The sequence below is a fragment of the Sinocyclocheilus grahami genome, unplaced genomic scaffold, assembly GCF_001515645.1.
Source record: "Sinocyclocheilus grahami isolate Dianchi unplaced genomic scaffold, SAMN03320097.WGS_v1.1 scaffold319.1, whole genome shotgun sequence".
Taxonomy (NCBI): domain Eukaryota; kingdom Metazoa; phylum Chordata; class Actinopteri; order Cypriniformes; family Cyprinidae; genus Sinocyclocheilus; species Sinocyclocheilus grahami.
Window position 1 is genome coordinate 1201722 of NW_015505498.1, and position 27155 is coordinate 1228876.

A 27155-nucleotide genomic window follows, 5' to 3' on the forward strand; every position below is an offset into this window, starting at 1 on the left:
TTTTTTATGATTTTTTTTCCACATACACTCTTAAAAATAAAGGTGCTTCAAAAGGTTCTTCAAGCGATGCCATAGAAGAACCATTTTTGGTTCCACAAAGAACCATTCAGTCAAAGGTTCTTTAAAGAACCATCTCTTTCTTACCTTTTTGTAATCTGAAGAACCTTCTTTCGCCACAAATAACCTTCTGTGAAACAGAAAGGTTCTTCAGATGTTAAAGGTTCTTTATGGAACCATTTAGACAAAAAGGTTCTTCTATGGCATCGTGAAGCACCTTTATTTTTAAGAGTGTACATCCAGGGCTGTAGTTTAAATTCACAGCACCTGGTACAAAATCTTCATGGGTAGGCCTCGTCTCCTGGGACCAAAAAGTAAGCTATACTGTAAGAGTAGTTAGTGGGCCTCTTCACAGGGCTCAGGCAATCATGCTTGCATTTTTGTATACAAAAATAGAACAGCTATTACATGCAACCAACCTAATTCCTGCCCATTCTTCTTCTAACCCCTTATGAAGAAATGAGCACTGTCTGAGACATGAATGAATGATTCTCAACAAATACAAATTAAAAGTATGCAGCAAGTTTCCATTTATAGATTCCTTGGCGCCTGCTCACACTAGGAGTTCAGCACGAACTGACCTGGAAATACTGAAAAATCATTCACAATTGATTAGTACTCGTAGTACATATCAAAGCACATGGAAATATCAGCGGGGTATTTTCACCATGTGACTTTCACAAGTCTTTTGAAAGAGATTATAACAAATTTGGTCTAGCTTTCTAGACTACTTATAAAAGAAATAACAGTTATACTCAATAAAGCATGAAAATTGCCTTCACATGGTATTGCAACACAACATTACTTTATAGCATCACAGCTTACACAATGTTAAAGTGTATTTAATGCAACTAGACAGGGATAGTTCAGACAAAAATGAATATTCTGCCATTTTGGTGACCATTGACTTCCATTCTATAGACAATAAATAAATAAATAAATACATAAATTAACAACAGTCATTTCTCTAAATATTTTAACGTTCTAATGTATTACATTTTTTATATTTTAAACTACATTAATGTTCCACAGAATAAAGAAAGTCAAATCACACAATTTTCATTTTTTGGGTGAACTATCCCTTTAACGTATAATCTGACAAGAAATAGCTGTACAAGGTCGTTGTAACATGCTTGTGTGTGAAAATGTGTGTACAAGAGTATGTGTACAGAGTGCAATAACAGACAGGATGCTGGAATAAGATGCAGAGCAGCAGGCAGTCTTGGAATTAGAGCAGCGTGTGCTGTGGAAAATACTCAAGATTACTTTTCATTACACAGAGAGTTCTGCTGACCCTAATGGCCCTTCAGTCCTAAACATCTATCAAAAGTCTTAAAGGGAAGTTAAAGGTGATGTGTGTCATTCTTCAATGTTACTTATCCCAGCATAACATACAGTGAAAACTATAGGTGAGCCAACAGGTTGATTCCACTGAAAGATGTAAACACTGTGGAGCTATTAGAACATTACGCTCTCAGCAACACTGGCCCAACCAATGGTGTGAGTTTGAGGCGGGGCTAGCCATTTATCTGGCCAATGGCAGTTTGCGGAGAGTTGAGGAAATGTTGTGGCTCAGGGTGGTATTCCAGAAAGCAGGTTATGCCACATACTTGGGTAAGTTTGTTGATAAGTAAACAGATAACTTCAACTTTCAGTTCCAAAAACTGAAGTAACTTCCACGGTATGTAAGTAGCATTCTCTAAACATTCAGAGCATACATTCCTTATTACTGAGGCTTCAATGGGAGTATATAGTCATACATTTTTTAATTGTAAAGCAATATTATAACATAAAGCAATGTTGATTTTATTTTAGCTTTTGTTAACAGGCCATTTTCTATATAATGTACTTACAAAAATGTGGAAGTAAAATAAACTCACATAGCCACTTTTTTTTTTTGCAAGCACTGATTATTTTTAGTTGAGTCAATTTACAAATGTAGTATCAAACAAACAATATAATTCTTGAATAATTCTTCTCAGTAATAAAAAGCTGATTAAAGATTAAAACATGAGATGATTCCAAAACCTCCCATAGGTTAGGCAATATAGGAGGTGATATGCCCTAACAGCTAGTGCTGCCAAACGATTAATCGCGATTAATCGCATCCAAAATAAAAGTTTTTGTTTACATAATATATGTGTGTGTACTGTGTATATTTATTATGTATATATAAATACACACATATACAGTATATATTTTGAAAATATTTACCTGTATTTACATGTATATATTTATTTTCATATAATTTATATTATATAAAAATATGTAAACATAACACATTTCTCATAAATATATACGTGAATGTGTGTGTATTTATATATACATAATAAATATACACAGTACACACACACACACATATATTACGTAAACAAAAACCTTTATTTTGGATGCGATTAATCGTTTGACCGCACTACTAAAAATATAAATTGCCATTAATCGAAAGAAGTATGGTGCACTTCTTGGCGTCCGTTTCCATGCTGACTCCTGTTGAGAATGTCTTTGTGTGTTCACCATGAACATACTCGACTGACCTTACTCCCGGACACGTTATGTGATTTGGGATTTATATGAAAGTGAGTTAAAGGGGTCATATGATGCTTTTTTAAAGATCATTATTTTGTGTATTTGGTGTAACAGAATATGTTGACATGCTTTAATGTTCAAAAAACACATTATTTTAAAAAATACTGTACATTATTGTAGGTCTTTCTGGAATACCGCTCAGAAGCTCACTTCACCTTCAAATAATAATATTTAGACCGTGTTTACACTTGGCAGGTTTGGGTCGGTTAAAAGGAAATCTGGTGCGATTGCTCTGTTAGTGCAGTTCATTTGAATAAGTGTGAACACTGACATTTAAACCTTGGGGCGCACCAAACAAGTGGATGATGAACCTACCATGAAAAGGTAGGTCTCGGTCCACTTCCAGACAAACTCTGGTGCGGTTCAACTGAAATATGAGCGTAACACACCAAAGACATCTAAACTGTGTTAAAAATGAAAGTGTGAACGCTAAGCATAAACAATTTAATACTTTTAACCTCTTGAGAACCTCTAGGCAAGTGAAAGTACTACAGATATTGTGTATCATCTTCATTATATGTTTCAAATGCCTCAAAACCTTATGATGAGTTTACTAGAAGAATACTGGAAGCATAGATTTCTTGCAGGAACTTACAGTATGGGTTCCTCAGGGAACTTTCCTTTTCGAAAAGCTGCCTAGAGAGTCTCCAAAGAGTTTTTACAAGAGTCTTGAAAACCTGGTTGGCTTGACCTGGTTGAAAAGCATGTGTAGGACTTTCATCAACACGCTAATACAGAAAGCATGACGAGGGATGTATGCATTGGGCTTTTCTTTAGGCTTTCTACCCTATCCCTACTCTGGTCTTTGTCCTGGCCCTCTTCCTCTCTCTCACTTGTCAGTAGTTTTGCTTGGATCTTCCGCCTCCGCCTCCACTCCCTCTCCAGGACTGATTTCCACAGATAGGATCTCCTCTCCCTCAATGCGGGGGGTCATGCGGATGATCATGGTGCTGTCGGTGGTCTCTGATACCATGTCATCTTCATCTGGGACGTGAGGCCGGGGAATGGGGGAACGGCGGTGCATGGGTGAGGGAGGAGGCACTGGAGCTGTGGAGGTCCTGCCGGATGCGGGAGTGGACGGCTGAGAGAGAAAGAGACAGACAGGACAGACAAAAGAAGTAAGGGGCCTGACTGGTCACATAACAACAAACCGTGCTACTTTAGACATGAAGAACTTTCCCTGCGCAAGAATAGAGCACTGTTATCATCAATTATCAAAAGAGACTCTGTTATCAGTTTCAAGGTAGTCACATACTAACTATTCATGTTAAAGTAATACTGTTTTTATGTACTATATAACAGGGTGTGGGACTGTTTGCCACACAGTTTTAAAAGTTCCTGAATGTTCTGGTGTCACAACACAGTAATTCCCACACACGTCTAAACTAAACAACACATGCAACAACTACATTTGCAGAAAGCACATACTTTGTACTCAACAACTACATTTGCAGAAAGCACATACTTTGTACTCAAAATTAGCCTAATATATATATATATATAAAAATCTAATTAGGGATAAGCAAAGATCCATTTCCAAAAGCACAAACATATAATAACATTTCAAAAATTACTGTAGACAGTATATTAACAGTTTGTGAAAATGGAAAGATACATACAATAAATAAAATTTAAAAAGGTTTAAAATAATTGTTATAACATTTTTTTTTATCATATTGTCTATTTATTTTCTCATATTTATTTTGTCTATTTGTAAAGTCATAACTTTGTTGTAAAATAATATTGTTTTGATCTGTTTGCCATTTGCAATGGTTCCTATTTGCTATTTGCTAGTGTGATTTTTGGTGAACTGTATTAAAACCATTTAGGGTCAGTTTGACCTGCAAACATCATAATAATTATTAATTATAATAATTCAAGTTAATATAATAATTCAAAATAATAGTATATGGAACTCAAAACAATTAAAAAACAAAAATGTATTGTCCCCATTTTTAATTCACATATAATAACAAGCAAGATGACGATATGATGTTTATCATAATGATATTTTCACTACTGAACTAATTTGGTCACCTTCTATGGTCAGTTTTCTCTTTTTCAAGCCAGTTACTGTCAAGGTGAAGCAAATGTTTAAAGAGGATGTTGCTAACCATAGTTAAATCAGCAAAAGTCAGTTAAACCTTTGACAAACCTTAATAACAACACACCCTGATCATATATTCAAGTCTTAAGTTGACATTTAAGTTGACTTCGGAACACAAATTAAGATATTTTTGATGCGAGAGCTTTCTGACCCTCCATAGACAGCAACGCAAATACCACGGTCAAGGCCCAGAAAGGTAGTAAGGACATCGTGAACGTCATGTGACATCAGTGGTTCAACCATAATTTTATGAAGCTACTATAATACTTTTGGTGTGCAAAGAAAACAAAAAATAACGACTTTATTCAACAATTTCTTCTCTTCTGTGTTAAGTCTTCGACGCACGTTCACGAGGAGCCGGCGTTTCATTTTGGGGTGAACTATCCCTTTAAGTTATTAACTGAAAATCAATCAAATGCCAAATATGCCAAATACATAAACGTAAAATATGGTTAGATGCATCACTTGAAGTTTGATGTAAATGCTGTTTGGTCTCAAGACACGTGAGGACCAATGATGTTTGATGTCGTTGATTTATTACAATGCATCTAAAGGCACCATATCTTACAGTGAAGGGCAAGATTTTCAGTTATTAACAATCTGTTTATCACAATCTGTTTTAATGTCTGTCTTCAGAATATGTTTTTGGCCAAAAGCATCATAACACAGGGGATGTGAATACCTCTAGAGTTGCTCCCTTATATGTCTCCTTCAGCTTGGCAAAAGTCTGTCCTGTGCCAACCTCCAGTGCAGCCTTGTATAGTTTGGGCGTCTCCGGCCGCTGAGGGATGACCTCACCCGTCTCTTAAAGAAGTAAGGGGCCTGACTGGTCACATAACAACAAACCGTGCTACTTTAGACATGAAGAACTTTCCCTGCGCAAGAATAGAGCACTGTTATCATCAATTATCAAAAGAGACTCTGTTATCAGTTTCAAGGTAGTCACATACTAACTATTCATGTTAAAGTAATACTGTTTTTATGTACTATATAACAGGGTGTGGGACTGTTTGCCACACAGTTTTAAAAGTTCCTGAATGTTCTGGTGTCACAACACAGTAATTCCCACACACGTCTAAACTAAACAACACATGCAACAACTACATTTGCAGAAAGCACATACTTTGTACTCAACAACTACATTTGCAGAAAGCACATACTTTGTACTCAAAATTAGCCTAATATATATATATATATAAAAATCTAATTAGGGATAAGCAAAGATCCATTTCCAAAAGCACAAACATATAATAACATTTCAAAAATTACTGTAGACAGTATATTAACAGTTTGTGAAAATGGAAAGATACATACAATAAATAAAATTTAAAAAGGTTTAAAATAATTGTTATAACATTTTTTTTATCATATTGTCTATTTATTTTCTCATATTTATTTTGTCTATTTGTAAAGTCATAACTTTGTTGTAAAATAATATTGTTTTGATCTGTTTGCCATTTGCAATGGTTCCTATTTGCTATTTGCTAGTGTGATTTTTGGTGAACTGTATTAAAACCATTTAGGGTCAGTTTGACCTGCAAACATCATAATAATTATTAATTATAATAATTCAAGTTAATATAATAATTCAAAATAATAGTATATGGAACTCAAAACAATTAAAAAACAAAAATGTATTGTCCCCATTTTTAATTCACATATAATAACAAGCAAGATGACGATATGATGTTTATCATAATGATATTTTCACTACTGAACTAATTTGGTCACCTTCTATGGTCAGTTTTCTCTTTTTCAAGCCAGTTACTGTCAAGGTGAAGCAAATGTTTAAAGAGGATGTTGCTAACCATAGTTAAATCAGCAAAAGTTAGTTAAACCTTTGACAAACCTTAATAACAACACACCCCGATCATATATTCAAGTCTTAAGTTGACATTTAAGTTGACTTCGGAACACAAATTAAGATATTTTTGATGCGAGAGCTTTCTGACCCTCCATAGACAGCAACGCAAATACCACGGTCAAGGCCCAGAAAGGTAGTAAGGACATCGTGAACGTCATGTGACATCAGTGGTTCAACCATAATTTTATGAAGCTACTATAATACTTTTGGTGTGCAAAGAAAACAAAAAATAACGACTTTATTCAACAATTTCTTCTCTTCTGTGTTAAGTCTTCGACGCACGTTCACGAGGAGCCGGCGTTTCATTTTGGGGTGAACTATCCCTTTAAGTTATTAACTGAAAATCAATCAAATGCCAAATATGCCAAATACATAAACGTAAAATATGGTTAGATGCATCACTTGAAGTTTGATGTAAATGCTGTTTGGTCTCAAGACACGTGAGGACCAATGATGTTTGATGTCGTTGATTTATTACAATGCATCTAAAGGCACCATATCTTACAGTGAAGGGCAAGATTTTCAGTTATTAACAATCTGTTTATCACAATCTGTTTTAATGTCTGTCTTCAGAATATGTTTTTGGCCAAAAGCATCATAACACAGGGGATGTGAATACCTCTAGAGTTGCTCCCTTATATGTCTCCTTCAGCTTGGCAAAAGTCTGTCCTGTGCCAACCTCCAGTGCAGCCTTGTATAGTTTGGGCGTCTCCGGCCGCTGAGGGATGACCTCACCCGTCTCTTTAGCCTGGCCCTTCTCATCTGCAGGCTTCTTATCTTTGGTCAACATTTTCCTATGGAAGAAGACAAACTCATTAGGATGACAGGAAGTTGAGCTGTAAGCTAGCATGTGCATCGCTGAGACTCTAACAGGAAGCGGATCTCCACAAGGTTTGAGATGACATTAGATGACAGGATCCCAAGCACTTACACAACATCATTCACCACACACACACACACACACACACACACACACGGACACACAGTAAATTGGTCTCATGGGTGAATGCATCATGCGACTCGTGTCATGTCAAAGGAAGGGAAAAGTAGGATGTAGAGAGAAAAACAGAAACAGCAGAAAGACAGAAAACGTGGCTAATCTATAGAGATCTGTGAGTGTGATACAGAGCTGTAAATGGCTCAGACCACTGGGCTGGATGAAGCGTATGTGTGTGTGTGTGTGTGTGTGTAAGGACTGCTGGGGCTCTTGGTGACTCGTGTCATGTCAAAGGAAGGGAAAAGAAGGATGTAGAGAGAAAAACAGAAACAGCAGAAAGACAGAAAACGTGGCTAATGTATAGAGATCTGTGAGTGTGATACAGAGCTGTAAATGGCTCAGACCACTGGGCTGGATGAAGCGTATGTGTGTGTGTGTGTGTGTGTGTGTGTGTGTGTGTGTGTGTGTGTGTGTGTGTGTGTGTGTGTGTGTGTGTGTGTGTGTGTGTGTGTGTGTGTGTGTGTGTGTGTGTGTGTGTGTGTGTGTGTAAGGACTGCTGGGGCTCTTGGTTGAGATCCCTCTCACTTGGCCTTCTTGCGCAGTATCTTCTGGGACTCGGGGTAGTGCACTAAGATTTCTGCCAGGTCCTTCTTATCCAGGATGAAGAGGTTAGCAAAACCATGGGCCTTTACGTTAGCTGTTCGTCGGTTCCCACCTCCACCCGCCAGCAAACTGATGGAGTGAACACACACAAAAACAGTCAGAGTTTGACTCTTCACAAATAAAGCATGATTTATCTTTCTCACACTAGCTATTTTTGCATCTTCTCTCTTAAAAATAAAGGTGCTTCACGATGCCATAGAAGAACCTTTTTGTCTCATCAAAGCATGATTTATCTTTCTCACACTAGCTATTTTTGCATCTACACTCTTAAAAATAAAGGTGCTTCACGATGCCATAGAAGAACCTTTTTGTCTAAATGGTTCCATAAAGAACCTTTAACATCTGAAGAACCTTTCTGTTTCACAAAAGGTTCTTTGTGGCGAAAGAAGGTTCTTCAGATTATAAAAAGGTAAGAAAGAGATGGTTCTTTAAAGATCCTTTGACTGAATGGTTCTTTGTGGAACCAAAAATGGTTCTTCTATGGCATCGCTTGAAGAACCTTTTGAAGCACCTTTATTTTTAAGAGTGTAAAGTTGCAGATATCGCATTAAACATTTGCGAATGAAGCACTGTTTCCATTCCATGTGTTCAACAGCACAAAATCGTCACTTTCTGGGAAACTGGTGGAAAATGTCAATAATAAATATTAAAGTTGCTGCACCTGGGGAAGCCTGTGGCTGTAATTTCCGACATAATAAATGAATTCCGCCAAACGCTGTCATGTTATCTTGCGTTCGGATGCCTGATGTTTGGGAACGCAAGCATGTGAGAGCTGATTATACCAACTCATTTTGACTTTGGCTCATACATTTCAAAATGATTAAAATAACATTTGATGGTGTGTGATGAGATCAGTGTGCTGGTTAGTTCAGTTATCCAGTCACATGATCTGTTGAGGCAAAGTCACATGAGTTTTTTTGTTACACATTGAGGAACTTATTTGGTAAATGTGTTTCCAGCATTTTTTCGCATGTGTCTTCTTCTTTCTCAACTAAGCACATACATTTTTTATGCGCATTTTAAGATTTTGAGTGCATTAAGATTTTTATGTGATTGGTACTCAGAGTTTAAGTGATATCCCAAAATTCACATAAAAATACATGGATGGAAACAAAAATGTCTTAGCATTCTATTCAAAAGTCGAAAACTAAATTTTTTCTTCAAGAAAACGGCATTTGATAATGCTTCATTTATCACTGTTAAAGGTATAGTTCACCTAAAAATGGTCATCATGTATACCTACCTGTATGGCTTTCTTTCTTCATTGGAACATAAAAGATGATATGAAATATCTCAATGATAACCAAAATTGTTTGGTTACCAACATTCTTCAGAATATCTCTTATGTCCCGAAGAGGAAAGAAACTTATACAGTTATGCAGGAACAACATGAGGGTGAGTAAATGTTTACAAAAATTAAATTTTTAGGTGAACCATCCCTTTAACATGAAAGGTCAAGTTGAGTGCATTGCATTGTGAGATACAGAATATTCTGGCAAATGTACTAATGCTATATATATATATATAGAAAACAAATTGCATGCTACAAAAATAATATATTAAAGCAGTACTTTTCCTATTAGATCACATATGATTTTATCTAGCTGTCCTCATCAGTACACGAGGTATGAAAGTTGTGTCTTCAATAATTATCACTCACCTAATTTCCCCAAACACAGAGCCAGCTCTCAGAGTCACAAACACCGTCATCCCATCAGGTCCTCCAACCACCTGCACCTCTCCAGCTTTGATGATGTACATCTCTCGGCCGATCTCACCCTGACCGGCAGAGCCGAGCGGGACAAGAGTCAATTCAAACCGCGAACAGATAAAAGCCCCTTTCATGGCGTGACCTTTACTAAGACAACCTTCAAATATACTGGACATATACTGAGATAATCTATTGTAGATTTTACAATATTTTTTGCAAGGTAGCAGCAAAGCACGTACAGTAAATCACAAAAATAGTAAATGACATATTGCTCACTTTTTTACAAACAAAATCTCCCGGAAGGTACACCACGGATTTCAGCCTCTTGAGCATGTCAAATATCATCTGTCTGTCACATCCCTGGAACGAACAAGAGACAAAGACTTTTCATCAGCTTTTGCAACTTGTTATAGTGTCATAATGTGTCATTTTAAACAGATGAAACGGGATATTCAAAGAGAAACTAAATGAGTTAATCCATTGGGAACTGATTGGATGGTGAAAAGTGATCTCTATATGACAGATGTTTAGACAGGAGGACTTAAAAAATAACTGCGCTTGGCCATGTCAGGAAAGTTATTAGATTTTGATGAAAAATTACAAAGATAACGTTTTTTACACTGAACCAATGGAAGAACACAGATTGTACATTTTACTCAATCATATTATTTGTTGAAAAGAATTTGCATGGGACTTAATGAGGAGAGTAAAAATGTTAAAATGAAGTATTTTTGTGTGTTTTTTTAGCAAGATGAGAAAAGGGGGAGACTTGATAGTGTTTAATGTTTAATTATGTTGGGAGTTAGAACTGTTTCAATTAAACTGTGTTACCAGTTACCTAAACAAATTACGTTTGTATTATTCAACTGATTCATGTGCAATTAAATCATGATTCATTTGGATTAAATCATGTAAACACATTTTTCCCCCCACACTTTTCAGCACATGGCCTTTAAAAGAAATATATATTTTTTTACCTTGTATGAATATTAAATCAATGTAAGGTTTGAACCAAACTATATACATCATTTGAGAAAAAACAATAAATTTGGCTGTAACAAATTAGAGTATTTTTTTAAAAGTTGGTAGAAAGTATTTTTTCACCCATGGATCGATGCATCGATCAAATGACTAACACTATGATGTATCAATGTAACACGTAAAAAATCAATACATATTTTTCAGCTTTAAGTTTTTTCCCCCCTTTTTTCTATATTTTTCTATATGATTAAAATTTAAAAAAATTTTTTTTGGTGGATGTCCTAAATAAGATTCTGAGTTTTCAGAGAGTTTATTTATATGTTCATGTTATTTTTGTTGCATTTTTGATTTAATCAAAATGTAATTGGTTGTGTAAAATAGGCACATAATATTGTAATATTGATTTTAGGTCACTGAATCTAATCAAATCATAATTGTATCACAGCATGTTTTAAAGTACTGTATCACTGGCTAAGAGAATTGATGTCAGATAATACTGTTTTGTGATGAAACGTCTGTTGTGATTTACACCCCTAGAAATAGGATCAATTTGTTTTCAAGTAGAATTTATGTCTGGTACATTTGTTTTTGGTCCAAGCTGGTTATTGGTCATTGGCTGGTCCTAACATGTTAAATCAGCTGAACAACCATGGTTCAGCCTAGTACTGATCATCTTGGTCTGGAGCAAGACTGCTTTGGACCAGCAACAAACCAGCCTTAAACTGGAATGGTCTGCTTTTCCAGTAGTAGTTTGACTTTGTCATTCAGACCATGTCATTCTGTGTGTGTGTTCATGAAAGAAAGAAAAGACACTCACCTGAAAGAGCGCCACTTTACTGACAATGCTGTAGTTGACATCTGCAGCGATGTCCAGACGCATCTTATCTGGCAGCTGTATAAGTAACTCCTGTTCATCTGAAGACAAACAGATCACGAAACAGTTCAAAGACACTTATCATATGCAAACATCTAATGCAATGGAAATCTGCTTACCCAGCATGCCTTGCGACTTCCAGGTGTAATCGTACCAGATCTTGACGCGGTTCTGGACCTCACGGGGGATCTTGTAGGAACTCATGTATTTGACAGTGCTGTCCACACAGTGTCTATAATAGGCCTCACCCGCGGTGGCGGCTCCAAATACATCTCTCATCTATGTGTACACACACACACACACACACACACACACAGCATTGAGTTTTATGATTGGATTGTTTTAAAGTGGCATACAAACATGTCTTTGAGTTTTCTGTTGATGATATGGAAAAACAGCCATATTAAACTAGAAGGTAAATTTCACGAATGGCCGAGGCGTATTTCAGATCAAAAACAAGACAAATATTTTAATATTTTTATGTTATGATATTTTTTATTTTATTACATTTTTATGTTTCATTACATTCTATTCCTCCTACAAGTCTAATTAACCAAAATATTTTTTCTATTCATTAGAAATTGAAAATCTCATTAGTGATTAGTGATTTTTATCTCATTAGTGATTAGTGCTTCTCATTAGATACAGTGTGATTTTAGTATCTTTTTATACATTTTTTTTTATTTTTTCTGTTATTATTTTCTTTTTATTAGTAGTTTTAGAACTTTTTGTGAAATATAAACTCATTTCTATCTCACATTTCTGACATTTTCTCTCAGAATTTTGAGTTTACATCTCGCAATTCTGTTTTTTTGTTTCTGCCAAGGAATAAATAAATAAAAAGGTTTGCAGCTTTTTTTCTCAGTTCTGTGCAATTGTGAGTTTATATCTTTTCTTTCTAGAATTGCGATTTTATATCTCGCAGTTCTGAGTTTCTATCTTGCCATTTGACTTTTTTCTAAGAATTGTGAGACAAACTCAGAACTGCAAGAAAAAAAATCTGAATTGTAAGACAAAATGGTCAGAAAAACAGGCTTCCACAATTTCAAGCAAAACATTTCACAGAAAGAAATGAGTGATGCTTGAACCACTAACATAGTAGATTATCCTGTTCAAAACTACAACCAAAAGTGTTGCTAAACTTTCTGGTTGTCAGAAGTTAATTGACATTATGTTCATCACAGCAGGTGCTTTCGCTCACCACAATGTCCCCTCCTCTCACAAACTGCAGTCTGGGCTGCATAACAAAGATGTCGAGAATATAAATGCCATCACAGAAGTAGTCCATCAGCAGCCACCAGTGAATGTTCTCAGATGTCTGGTACGGGAAAGTGCAGCGCACAGGGATCAGCCAAGCATTCCAGTTCCACGCGAGGGTCACAAAGAACAGCCACACCACGTAGATCAAGTCTGTGAAAGAAAGAATCAGCAGGCTTACAGTATACAGTATTTATGCCTTCAGAATGACATTTTGATGAGGTCATACTATACAGTACATGTTTATAATCTTTTCCCTTGTAATTTTAAGTCTACTTTAAAAAAAAAAAAAAAAAGGAGCTGCTCTGAAAGTCACTTCACTAGCATTTCAACATTTAATTTGATAAAAACTATTGTTAGATACAAAGAAACTCAAAGTTCTTAATGACAACTCATGTTAACTTGAAGAAATTATTACTAAAATATAGGCTATTTCTATTGGAGTAGAACGTTTTTACCTTGAATCGCTCTGTTTGCCTGTAGTTGTCTCTCATTGCTATTTTGTCACACTGAGCCAGACAAAATATAAAATACATCAATAGACGTCAACAAAACAAAACAAACCTAAAAAAAAATTCCAGATACTTACAAATGTATGAATGGAATTGCGTTATATTGCAACAAAACTTCAATCTAGTGACATTCATTTTAAAGAACGACAGTATGGAAGCCTGCTTAATACAAATAATAAAACAAATAATTCTGATGACTTTTTATTTCACAACTCACAATTTGGACTTTTCCGATTCTGAGAATTTTTTTATTTTGCAATTCTGAGTTTGTCTCAATTCTTAGAAAAAAAAGACACATTGTGAAATATAAACTCATTTCTATCTCACATTTCTGACATTTTCTCTCAGAATTTTGAGTTTACATCTCGCAATTCTGTTTTTTTGTTTCTGCCAAGGAATAAATAAATAAAAAGGTTTGCAGCTTTTTTTCTCAGTTCTGTGCAATTGTGAGTTTATATCTTTTCTTTCTAGAATTGCGATTTTATATCTCGCAGTTCTGAGTTTCTATCTTGCCATTTGACTTTTTTCTAAGAATTGTGAGACAAACTCAGAACTGCAAGAAAAAAAATCTGAATTGTAAGACAAAATGGTCAGAAAAACAGGCTTCCACAATTTCAAGCAAAACATTTCACAGAAAGAAATGAGTGATGCTTGAACCACTAACATAGTAGATTATCCTGTTCAAAACTACAACCAAAAGTGTTGCTAAACTTTCTGGTTGTCAGAAGTTAATTGACATTATGTTCATCACAGCAGGTGCTTTCGCTCACCACAATGTCCCCTCCTCTCACAAACTGCAGTCTGGGCTGCATAACAAAGATGTCGAGAATATAAATGCCATCACAGAAGTAGTCCATCAGCAGCCACCAGTGAATGTTCTCAGATGTCTGGTACGGGAAAGTGCAGCGCACAGGGATCAGCCAAGCATTCCAGTTCCACGCGAGGGTCACAAAGAACAGCCACACCACGTAGATCAAGTCTGTGAAAGAAAGAATCAGCAGGCTTACAGTATACAGTATTTATGCCTTCAGAATGACATTTTGATGAGGTCATACTATACAGTACATGTTTATAATCTTTTCCCTTGTAATTTTAAGTCTACTTTAAAAAAAAAAAAAAAAAGGAGCTGCTCTGAAAGTCACTTCACTAGCATTTCAACATTTAATTTGATAAAAACTATTGTTAGATACAAAGAAACTCAAAGTTCTTAATGACAACTCATGTTAACTTGAAGAAATTATTACTAAAATATAGGCTATTTCTATTGGACAGTAGAATTGACCTCTCGAAGTAATAATAGTAATAATTAAAATTATGATTTTTTAAAGGAATAATACATTTTCTTATATATATATATATATATACTGTATATTATAAATTTTTTATTTTTTAACAGCAAACCTTAATGCACGTTTTGAACGAATTGGGTGAACCATTAGGCTTGTTGGAACCATTGGCCATAGGCGTGTTGGATTGGAAGCGGCGCTACACAGAGCGATCGGTGTATGACATCAAAGGCCCGCAAGAGCGATTCAAAAGCATAAGGAGCCGCCTGCTCTCTGATTGCTCTTGTGGTACTTTGATGTCCACACCGATAGATCTGATAGTGATGATCCGCTTCAAGTCGAACAAGCCTAATGATTCAATGGACCATTCATAAAGAACCATTTACTTCACTCCTGAATGAATCAGCCATTCGAACGAATCAAATGAATGAATAAATGACTCCATGACTTAATCATTAAGACATTTACCACCACCTACTGGCAGTTTTAGTTTATTATTTAGAGTACCATTTCATTAAAGAAATAATTTAATATTTTCATAGTAATAATAATAAAATTAATAAAATAAATTATTAAAGGTATAGTTCACCCACCCAAAAATGACAATTGTGTCATCATTTACTCATGGACCTCATGGTCCAAAAGACTATATGTAATAAATTTTATCAAACAAAATATTTCTTTCTGAAGCTACTTTTTGTAATGTCTGTTTGATGCTTTACACAGCAATGACTTTAAATCATCTTTTGGGAGTAATTTCTCAGCCAAATATGATGTGCGATTATTTTGCGATTAATTAGATTAATTAATCACCACATCGTGTAATTAATTAGAATGAACATTTTAACACACACACACACACACACACACACACACACACACACCTGTGGATAATAAATCTTAAAACACGAAAGTTGAACATTCACATTTTCACTTTCACTTTTCCCCCCACTTTTTTCCATGATTTCTCAGATCAGGGCTTTATACTGACTTTTGTCCCCAAAGGAGCACATGGGCGACTAAATAAAACAATTTAGGAGCACATTACAAAACTTTAGAGGCACAATGAAAATTTATAGAAGAAAATTGTACCTTTATTAAAAATACAAGAAGCACACCAGGCATCAAACTGTATTTAATATTTGTTTAAATATTTATAGACCTATTGTAAGCTGTATAAATTGTGTGTGTGTGTGTGTAGTGTGTGTCTACACACACACACACACACACACACACACACACACACACACACACACACACACACACACACACACACACACACGTACAGTGGGTATGGAGAATCACCCCCCTTTAAACGCCTGAAACGAAGACGGACCAAATTACCGATAATAACCAAGGAAAAAAAAAAAAGTATGATAATGCAGGACTTTTAATAATAAACAAGCCTAAAAATACACCATGACTCTTATTTTGAAATGTCTATCATTTAATATTGCCGGCTATATTAATATGACCCATTTTTATTTATTTATTTTTTTTATTGTCCAGTACATTTCTCCTCAACAGGATGCAATATTGGAGGTAATATTCATGTCAATAGTGCACACTATGTGGTAGAGTTTTGAAAAAGCCCTAACCTTAAGTGTGAACAATAGTAATATTGGTACTTGTATTAGCAACAAATAACTTGCACATAACAGACAGCACAGCACAGCACAGCACAGCGCTATCTAGCACAGTCAGTTCACCTGAGAGATTGCTGGAGGTTTGGTTTCTTTCTGTAACTGTAGGGCACTTCAAAATCATGTCTATAGGTGTCAAGCATGGGATGATCTGGATTTTAGGGCACTTTGGCTTGGGATGACAGTGGGTCTCTTGGGTGTTTTAAGAATAAAATCCACTAGCTACAGATTCTAACTCCAAGACTACATACTGCTGCTGAGGAGTTCTACATGGGCTTGAGGATGTTGAGGCGATGGATAACGTTCTGGAAGCACTGGTTGGCTTGTTTTGGAAGCTGGGATATCTCCTGGTATAGCAGCAGGAGATCGGAGGGCATCTTGGGCAGGGGAACATTATTGTTTTTCAGCAGGTGTAAGCTGCTCAGACATGTGGAAGCATGGGGGATGCGAAGAATCCAGCTCTTTATGCCAGAACAGCTAGCAGGCACTGCAGATAGGCAGACCGCTTCAATTACTGGACATTCACATTACATTGCATTGGTTATGTTCAAACTGGATATCAGTAACCAGTCACTAGACACAGTAATGTTTGTTTGGTTTATACTCTTGGTTTTATACGGCACATCTTTCATTCTTGTATAGATATAATGTGCGTGTATTTGTGTGTGTTCATGTTCTCTCTGACCTCCACATCCTTCTTCAGGAGGTTCCTCTTCCTGTAACAACAGAAGATGAAAAACGACATCACAAAGACAAATATAAGAAACTTTTCCCCAACATTTGTAAGTGTATACCTGTCATTCAGAAAAATCCCAACATAATTTTTGTTTCTGCACTAAAAAATGGCTTTAAGACAATTTTCACTTAGAGATTGCTAATACATTTCACAAATAATTACAAAGAAACAGCATATAATTAAATGTGAACCTTTGGAGTGAAAAGGCTAAAATTGTATTTTCTTGTAAAACACTCTAATCTTTGTTTTATTTACACATTTTTTACAGTGTGAAATAAATCTATTTTAAAAGAGTTTTTTTTCCACCAAGGTCACCACAGAAAAGATTTATGATTGTACAAATAACTTTCTATTTCACTTAAAAGCTATGTTATTCACAATCTCTATTAAAAGAATCCTCTGCTTGCTACAATGACAATTAAGAAGGCTTTGTGCATTCTTACATTTTATTACTTTTGCAAACTAGTCCTAGGGGTTTTACCTGATTGGAACCAAACCAGTACAGAAAGATTCTCTGGAGGCTGAATATCAACAATTATCAAAAAAAGTAAAACTTTTGACTAACCATTGCAACGGGACGCCGGAACATTTGTAAGGGGCAGAGCTGCTTTTACTAAAACGCCTATAACTCTTGAACGGAAAGAGATATTTTCACCAAACTCAGAACATGTATGTAAGAGCTCAATCTGAGGTGACCGTAAATTCCACCGTTTGGCCACTTGGTGGAATTAAGGAGTTGAGTTTGACATCCCTGCTCTAGATCAATAATGAAAAAAAAGAAAAAAAAAAAAAAAAAAAGTGAATATTAACCTTTTGGGTAGCTATAACGGGGTTGTTTAGAAAAGGGGAGTGTCCAAATACACCCAAAAGCCAATAAATCCTAAATGAAAGCGCAAAACGTCACGAAAATCTGACCACAGCTGTAACCAAAACAATTAATAAGGCTTCAAAACATCAAATGACGTCAAATTGCAAAAAAAATAACATACAAAATGTGCAGAGCAGTGGTACCCCAGGACTGGAATTATGAACCACTACTAGGGCTGCACGATAAATCGTATGCGATATTTAACGCGCATCTTATCAGTAAAGCCGGTTCTGTAATCAGTGGTAAATCTCCATCACGTGCGTGCTTTCACATTGAGCAGCATTAACTACACAGAGCCGTTGTTCACTGACGAGCTGTGCAAAACCACGTTCATATTCTTGCGATTTTTTTTTGCGCAGCGGCTCTGTGTAGTTAATGCTGCTCAATGTGAAAGCATGCACGTGATGGAGATTTACTGCTGTTTACAGAACCGGCTTTCTGACAAGATGCGCATTAAATATTGCATGCGATTTATCGTGCAGCCCTAACCACTACTATAGTTCTATGGTAAATTCCTTGAAATTGCATTTATAACCACTAGATGGAAGCAGAGGATCACTCATTGACTCATTCTGTTCCCTAATATGCTCCTTTTCACAAGGTTTTACTTTTGGATTTACATTAAAACTATTTAAAAATCATTATTATTGCATTTAAAATCACATTTTGTCAAAGTTTACCACTTCATTTATACAGACATATCAGACATGATAAACACTATAAACATTCTCATGTTTTTCTCATTCACTACAAATCCAAATGTGCGCTTCATGCATGTTTTGCGTACTTGACATTAATTGCATTGCATAAGTCACTATACAATATAAATCACAGCATGTTTCCGATGATAAAACATGCGGCTTATATTCTGGAAAATATGGTAATAACGTTTTGGCTGTTTTTGATGAATTAGAAGTTGCCTTGGTGAAAACAAATCAATTCCTTTCAAAAACATTTAAATATCTTCCCAAACTTCCTGTGAAGAACTGTGCTAAATTGTTTTAAGCGTTGTTACCTGGTCAGCATCAGGAGGTAAAGATGTGGCACGCTGAGGCTGAGTGGTCACGAGCGGTGAGACCGGATCTGCTTGTAGTGCCTGATCTGAAACCTCAGACTCATGTGGCGAGGGCTCCGCAGGGCAGACGTCCACCAGGCTCCTGAAAAGGGGTTTGAGCAGAAGTCTAGTCATGGCAACACAACCAGTCAATCAGAGGCTGGTAAGCCACCTATCAGATCTGTAAGTGTTGACCAGGAAAAACTCAATGGAGGTGGCAAGAACGTGTTATTGGATTATGAAAATCAACCATTCTGAAAGACAATCACATTTGTACTCATCTGAAAGGATGTTTTTAAATCCAGCTGCAGTGAAAATGAATTTCTGATGTCTTTTAGGGTCTTTCATAAAGAGATTACAGTTACAGGAATAACTGTTCCTGTTTCCATATTTTTTTAATGAAAATATGCTGAAAATGTACCACCCTCAGGCCATCCAAGATGTAGACGTAGTTTGTTTCTTCATCAGAACAGATTTGGAGAAATTCAGTATTACGTCACTTGCTCACCAATGGATCCTCTGCAGTGAATGGGTGCCATCAGAATGAGAGTCCCAACAGCTGATAAAAACATCACAACAATCCACAAGTAATCCACACAACTCTAAAATATGAGTCCTATATCCATAATATTCCTTTCTCCAGAAATAAAGTCATCTCATCTGAATCAGGAGAGAAATATGCACAGATCAAGCACCATTTACAAGCAAAAACAATCCAAAACACTTATGAACAAATATGCCAGTGGATTTTGATGGACTTTTTCACTGGAGGAGGCATTATTATGGATTATGGACTGGTATTTTGGCCAGAAGCGACGGTTTAAAGTCAAAATGCCTTAATGATGGATTTGTTTCTTACAAACACGCAGCTTTTCACTTCACAAGACATTAATTGTTGGACTGGAGTGGTGTGGATTACTTGTGGATTATTGTGATGTTTTTATCAGCTGTTTGGACTCTCATTCTGACGGCACCCATTCACTGCAGAGGAACCAATGGTAAGTGATACATTTCTCCGATAAACAAACAAACTCATCTACATCTTGGATGGCCTGAGGGTGAGTACATTTTCAGCAGATTTAATTTTTTCTGGTGTTTACCAAGTTAATGCCTGGTGAGGACTATGGTAACAAGCAAATGCAACAAACTGTATGATGGTGACATTGCTGGTCTCAAAAGAACCTCAACTTTTATACTCCTTTTCATCTACTTTTTCTAATAGTAATACATCCTCTGGCATGGTTAGATTGTCACACGGAGTCAACTTTTAACTAAAAGTAGCAATGCTACTAACTTAATTTTCAGTGGCCCAGCTGTTAGCCCAGTAGTGGTTTAGCATGACGAAACTCTACTAAATACTTTTTGTGGCATGTCTTAGATGATGTTATATGAGTAGCATCCCAAGTAAAAAAGTAATATATTTTAAATACATTTATTTCTTACTTAATTCAAATCTATTAACACATTTACTGACATATCGCTCGAGACTTACGGATATAAAAATTATAATTCAACTTTATTTGGAGTACTTTACTTGTGCACAATGCACATTTCTTAATATTTTGCCTAAAATGTGCTTTAATATCACTATTGATGAGGATTGTATGATCTTTGAATAATATCGGTCTTCAAATGCAAGATATTCAAAGTATACTGAAGTATATTTGCTATAGTTCCACTTTAGCAGAATCAAATATACGTCAGTTTATCTTTAGTTGTACTTCCGCACAATTACAGTGCATTAAGTAGAAAATTAGTTGTTCCAATTTAGCTGACTTTAAGTATACCAGTTTAGTATACTGAAAGTACAATTGCAGGGTATTTTTATTAAGTACATACATATGTAAATGTACTTGTAGTATACTTAGCATGAAATAAATGTATTTCAAATACATTTTAGTATATTTGTTTTTCACTAGGGATAAGGGGTAATGTAAGTAAAATCTATGTTTAATGTACACAAAATAATGTAGGCCATTCTAACATACCTTTTCATGTCAGCACTGTTTACAGGGGATGTCAAGTTGGTTGCAAGATGTTGATAAAAAGTGCACATTTCAGTTTAATTCCATGACTTTCTGGCTTTCTGAATTCAGCACTGCAATATGCAGCAGCAACAGCAGGTCTGAAACTGCGTTCTACTTCTACATAAGTGCTTCGGCCTAAAAGCTTCTTTGGCATCAGCTGTTCTGGTTTTCAGGCAGGATGGTTTATAGTGATGTGGTAAAGCAGGATGAAGCCTAAATTAAGCATCTGACATCACGCCCAAAATAACACAAAGTACTCAAAAGTGGGACATTTCTGTTTTTGCAATAGTTTGTCTTTTTACAGACTGAAACACTCAAAAGAGATTTGCTAAATTGCTAAAAAAATTGTTATACTATCGGACAAAAGTTTCCAATAATTAAGATTTTTTTTAAATGTTGTTGAAAGATGTCTCTTGTGCTCACCAAGGTTGCATTTATTTGATCAAAATACAGTAATATTGTGAAAGATTGTTACAGTTAAAATAACTGCTTACTATTTGAATATATTACTGTGATTTTCAGCATCCTTACTTCAGTCTCCGCTGTCACATGATCCTTCAGAAATCATTCTAAAAAAAATGTATTACTATTATCAGTGTTGAAAACCGATTTTTTTTGCACAATATTTTTATTTTTTGTGTGTGGAAACTGATACATTATCATTCAAATGTTTGGAGTAAAAAAGAAAAGAAATGAATCCTTTTATTCAGCAAGGACGCATTCGATTGATCAAAAGTGTCAGTAAAGACATTTATAATAATATATATCATTTCTATTTCAAATAAATGCTGTTCTTTTAAACTTTCTATTCAAAGAATCGTGAAAAGAATGCTTTATGGCTTTCACAGATATATTAAGCATCACAACTGTTTTCAACATTGATAATAATAATAATAAATGTTTCTTGAGCACCAAATCAGCACATTAGAATGATTTCTAAAGGATCATGTGACACTAAAGAACATTTCACTAAAGAAAAATGTGAAAATATATGAACAAAATAGATAATATTAGGATTATACATAATTACCTTTTTAAAACAATTGCTTGAAAAGTTATTTAAGATAGTTTGTACTGTAAATCAATATATATCTGATATATATACAGTAATACTGCCCAGACCTAAAGACAATATAAAACATTGCATGAAAGTATGAAGGCTTCATACTTATCTCAGGAGTACATGCTCTAGTTTTACAGGAACAGTAGAGGCAGTGTGGGGACTGTGTGGATATAAACAGCAGCTATAGCATGTGTTGCAGCTTTAATGAAGTATAATGTCGCGCTAAAGGACCCTGCTATCACTGCTTGATTTGTCATGTCAACTACACAGGTAGTGTATTGCCCACACGCCCAAAATAACACAAAGTGCTCAAAAGTGGGACATTTCTGTTTTTGCAATAGTTTGTCTTTTTACAGACTGAAACACTCAAAAGAGATTTGCTAAATTGCTAAAAAAATTGTTATACTATCGGACAAAAGTTTCCAATAATTGAGATTTTTTTTAAATGTTGTTGAAAGATGTCTCTTGTGCTCACCAAGGTTGCATTTATTTGATCAAAATACAGTAATATTGTGAAAGATTGTTACAGTTAAAATAACTGCTTACTATTTGAATATATTACTGTAATTTTCAGCATCCTTACTTCAGTCTCCGCTGTCACATGATCCTTCAGAAATCATTCTAAAAAAAATGTATTACTATTATCAGTGTTGAAAACCGATTTTTTTTGCACAATATTTTTTTTTTTTTGTGTGTGGAAACTGATACATTATCATTCAAATGTTTGGAGTAAAAAAGAAAAGAAATGAATCCTTTTATTCAGCAAGGACGCATTCGATTGATCAAAAGTGGCAGTAAAGACATTTATAATAATATATATCATTTCTATTTCAAATAAATGCTGTTCTTTTAAACTTTCTATTCAAAGAATCGTGAAAAGAATGCTTTATGGCTTTCACAGATATATTAAGCATCACAACTGTTTTCAACATTGATAATAATAATAATAAATGTTTCTTGAGCACCAAATCAGCACATTAGAATGATTTCTAAAGGATCATGTGACACTAAAGAACATTTCACTAAAGAAAAATGTGAAAATATATGAACAAAATAGATAATATTAGGATTATACATAATTACCTTTTTAAAACAATTGCTTGAAAAGTTATTTAAGATAGTTTGTACTGTAAATCAATATATATCTGATATATATACAGTAATACTGCCCAGACCTAAAGACAATATAAAACATTGCATGAAAGTATGAAGGCTTCATACTTATCTCAGGAGTACATGCTCTAGTTTTACAGGAACAGTAGAGGCAGTGTGGGGACTGTGTGGATATAAACAGCAGCTATAGCATGTGTTGCAGCTTTAATGAAGTATAATGTCGCGCTAAAGGACCCTGCTATCACTGCTTGATTTGTCATGTCAACTACACAGGTAGTGTATTGCCCAGGCTGCTAGATCTGTGCTGCTTAGCTCTGAGGATGAAGGCCTTACTCTGTGATCTTACTATCCTCTCTCTCCTCCTCACTCTCTTCACCGAGCGGCTGTAACCTGTATGGCGAGCCGGAGAGGACAAACAGCACTTCAGCAGCTGACACGCAGGAGAATAAAGTAACGGTACAGCAGTAAAACGAAGCAAGCACAAACTCGCATCCAGTCATATTGTGAGTTGTAACATTCACTCTGCTGTGAGGAAATTTGCAGCACTGAAGGGTTTGAAGCAGAGTCCAAAATTAAGTTTTTGCCACACCTGCGAATGGAAAGTGTAATACTAGCCATGCATTTTTTTTTAAATCAGCCATTAAAGTGCATTTTGCAATAATTAAAAAAATCTATAAATATAGTGTATATACTGTATAAGATTTGGGATTATTAATCATACACTGTAAAAAATTGAATGTTTTACAAGATTATACTATTTTAGTCTTTCTTCTTCAAATCTTCACATGTACTTTTATGTTACCTGCCTTTGTAATTATTTGTAAAATGTATCAATTTCTAAGTGAAAATAGTTTCTACACCAATTTTTTTAATTATTTTTTTACTGCAAATTAGTGACCAACACCACTTGCAGCATCATATGAGATTTAATTTAATTTACATCATATTCAATTTGAATTTACATCGTATTATATCATATTACATCATATAAGATTTCATTTAATACTTTAATTTAATTTAATACTTTAATTTAAAATAATTTAATAAACTGCATCTGTCAAAAAAAAAGAAAAAAAAGAAGCAAGACATGATTTTGCTATTATGTAATTTTTTATATATACACTAAGGTTAAACAATTTGGGGTCAGTAAATTTTCATTTATTTATTTTTCTCCTGAAAGAAACAAATTTTTTTCATCAATGACAGATTAAATTGATCAAAACTAACAGTAAAGATATTTATAATGTTACAAAAAATATCTATTTCTAATAAATGCTGTTCTCTTGAACTTTGAAGGATCACTGAAGACTGGAGTAATTCAGCTTTGCATCACTGGAATAAATCATATTTTACAGTTTAGTTTTAATTTTAATAATATATCACAGTATTACTTTTTTTTTACTGTATTCTTGGTGAACATATTCTTTCAAAAACATAAAATCGTACTTGCAAAACTTTTGAATATTGTTATTTGGGTTAAAATGAGGAATATGCACATATACTGTATGTAATGAAAAGTAATGTAATGAAGCGTATAGATGACCACAAAGCTAATAGAAATAGACATAAGCTCTAATTCTAGGCCAAAGACTATTGTTACTGTTTTTGTTATTTGGTGAGTGTTAATTTTGGACCCTGGCAGAAAGCAAGGAGTGAGAGCGGAAGGGAGGGAAGACACTTACTCCGGATCTTCTTCATTCTCTTCCTCCTGGATATTTGGCAGTCTTTGTAAAACAAACAGTGAACAGGTGAATTCTGAACACTGTAAGTGTGTTGATGTGTGTGTCTGTGTGTGTGAAAGATATAGAGACACAGCGCACTTGTCGCAAAAGTGACTACTTTAGTAGCCACTTTGTGGTTTATCACACCCCAGATCTCAGTCTTAACAAACACAGAACAGGGCATGAACTCAATTCCTCTCTGAGTTTGTGGTGTGTTTGTGACTTACTGATCCTCATTGTCCAGCTCTTCTGTTTTCGTGTCGATGATGATCTGTGTGGTTTGCTCTTCCTCCAGCTGTCTGACGGCCAATTCTGCAGCCTGCCGGGCCAGATCCTCCGCTATGCGAGCCGCTTCCACACACTCCTGCTGAAGTCTACACACACACACACACACACACACACACACACACACACACACACACACACACACACACACACACACACACACACATATATCATTGCACTCATTTTTGACCTTGTAAACAAATATCAGCAACTGAACCAAACTGCATAGTTTTTGCTCAGTTTGAGATTAAAACTAAGGTGTCACTGCACTAATGCACAGGTTTTTCAAGTCATATGCATATTTTTCCCAAGTCATATAGCTTTGTTGTGGTTGTTATTGACTAAAGATCTTCCCCTTTAAATGCCATTCAGCATACTCAAACTGGAAAGTTTTGTTTGGTTGTGAATTTTAATTTTTGGGTTAACCATTTCTTTAACCAAGGTCAAGTCTTAAAGGTACAGTAGCAAAAGGGACTATTTAACTCTGAGGGTCAGAGAGAGGGTGAAAAACTAAACTACGACTGGTTTTGGTGCAATAAACCTTGAAAAACATTAAAAGTATAGAATATAATCTAGCCCTTATTAACCCTATAAAGCCTTTTATATAAAGTCACTGTATTTGATGCACACATTTCTAAGGCCTCTAAATGATCAAAACTTTGAGGAAAACCAATCATCTGCTAATTTATACTTCACAGGTAAAAAGCCTTTTAGTGTAACAATATCCACCATCAGGTTGTGGTTCACGTGTCTTTACTGATTTTAACATACATAATAAGTGTGAGAATAACTTTTGCATTGTTAGTAATATTTCAAGATGAACACTTATTGGACTGAAGCAACTTAGGTTTACTTGATTATCCATACAATTTTTTTTTTTTTTTAGAAAAATCATGTTAAAATGTGAGTATCAAATCATGTCAAATTCATGTCTCAGTCATCACTGTATTGCATTGAATTATGTTTTCAATATGTTTTTTGCCTCCACAATAAAAACTACAGAGACTTATTATTGGGAGAGACAGAGTGACATCTGATATTTATATGTATTTTATGTAAGTAGTCTCCTATACTGTAGCAAATATTTAATTGATTTACATTACAAGCTTTCAGAATTTCATTTGACTTTTTGCCTTATAAATTTCAGCAACTGAACCAAACGGCATATTTTTTGCTCAATTTGAGAATAAAATTTAGGTGTTTTTTCCTCTTATGAGCTTTACATTCTCCTATATCACACTACATGAGCCATAAAAGCCAAGTATCAAATATGATTTTTTTTTAATTTTTTTAATTAGATTATGTCTAAAGATTTAATAAACTGTTCTATTTCAAATGACATCATTGAGATTTTTCTAAATATTATTTCATATTTCAGGTCTCACATAGTTAAATCCACCACAAGGTCACTGGGATCCAAACCATTGGTTCTCACCTCTCCTCTATGTTTGCTATGGCATTCTCCTCTGCTTCCTTCTTGATGCTCTCAATGAGAGGCGTCCAGCGCTCAGTCTGGGTCTCTGCGTCCTCCTGCTCCTGCATGGCCAGCATGTGCGGCAGGATATTGGGCAGCACCTGCAGCAGGGATGAGCCCTCCTGTGGCACCTGCTCCTCAGCCTGTACGTCCTGCCCCGAGCCCTGCTCCCTCTGCTGGGCCTCCCAGTCTGAGCCCACCTCCTCCAGCACCATATCACACGGGTCCTGCAGGATGCAGACTGCATCGACAATAGGAAAAAAAATCATGCTTCGTAGGTCATAGAGATTAGGCTGAGAAACTGATATTTCTTTTTAAAGTTATCCTTTTCTACTG

At 35.3% G+C, this 27155-nt stretch overlaps 1 protein-coding gene across 1 annotated transcript in view; it reads right to left on the reverse strand.

Annotated features, from left to right (window-relative positions):
- Positions 1 to 2770: 2770 nt before the first annotated feature.
- The window catches only part of cngb1a (cyclic nucleotide gated channel subunit beta 1a), a 41255-nt gene continuing 16870 nt past the window's right edge, over positions 2771 to 27155 (reverse strand). Inside the window, exons 17-33 of the mRNA XM_016294515.1 lie at positions 25288 to 25434; positions 25022 to 25063; positions 23673 to 23729; positions 21125 to 21139; positions 19098 to 19239; positions 17164 to 17194; positions 16746 to 16965; positions 14320 to 14551; positions 13496 to 13546; positions 12982 to 13017; positions 11900 to 12059; positions 11724 to 11821; positions 10202 to 10285; positions 9875 to 9993; positions 8137 to 8283; positions 7234 to 7408; positions 2771 to 3724 (exon numbers count right to left, since the gene is read on the reverse strand). Of these exons, the coding sequence (XP_016150001.1) occupies positions 3473 to 3724; positions 7234 to 7408; positions 8137 to 8283; positions 9875 to 9993; positions 10202 to 10285; positions 11724 to 11821; positions 11900 to 12059; positions 12982 to 13017; positions 13496 to 13546; positions 14320 to 14551; positions 16746 to 16965; positions 17164 to 17194; positions 19098 to 19239; positions 21125 to 21139; positions 23673 to 23729; positions 25022 to 25063; positions 25288 to 25434 (2008 nt within the window). The 3' untranslated portion in view covers positions 2771 to 3472. The remainder of the gene's footprint in view (positions 3725 to 7233; positions 7409 to 8136; positions 8284 to 9874; positions 9994 to 10201; positions 10286 to 11723; positions 11822 to 11899; positions 12060 to 12981; positions 13018 to 13495; positions 13547 to 14319; positions 14552 to 16745; positions 16966 to 17163; positions 17195 to 19097; positions 19240 to 21124; positions 21140 to 23672; positions 23730 to 25021; positions 25064 to 25287; positions 25435 to 27155) is intronic.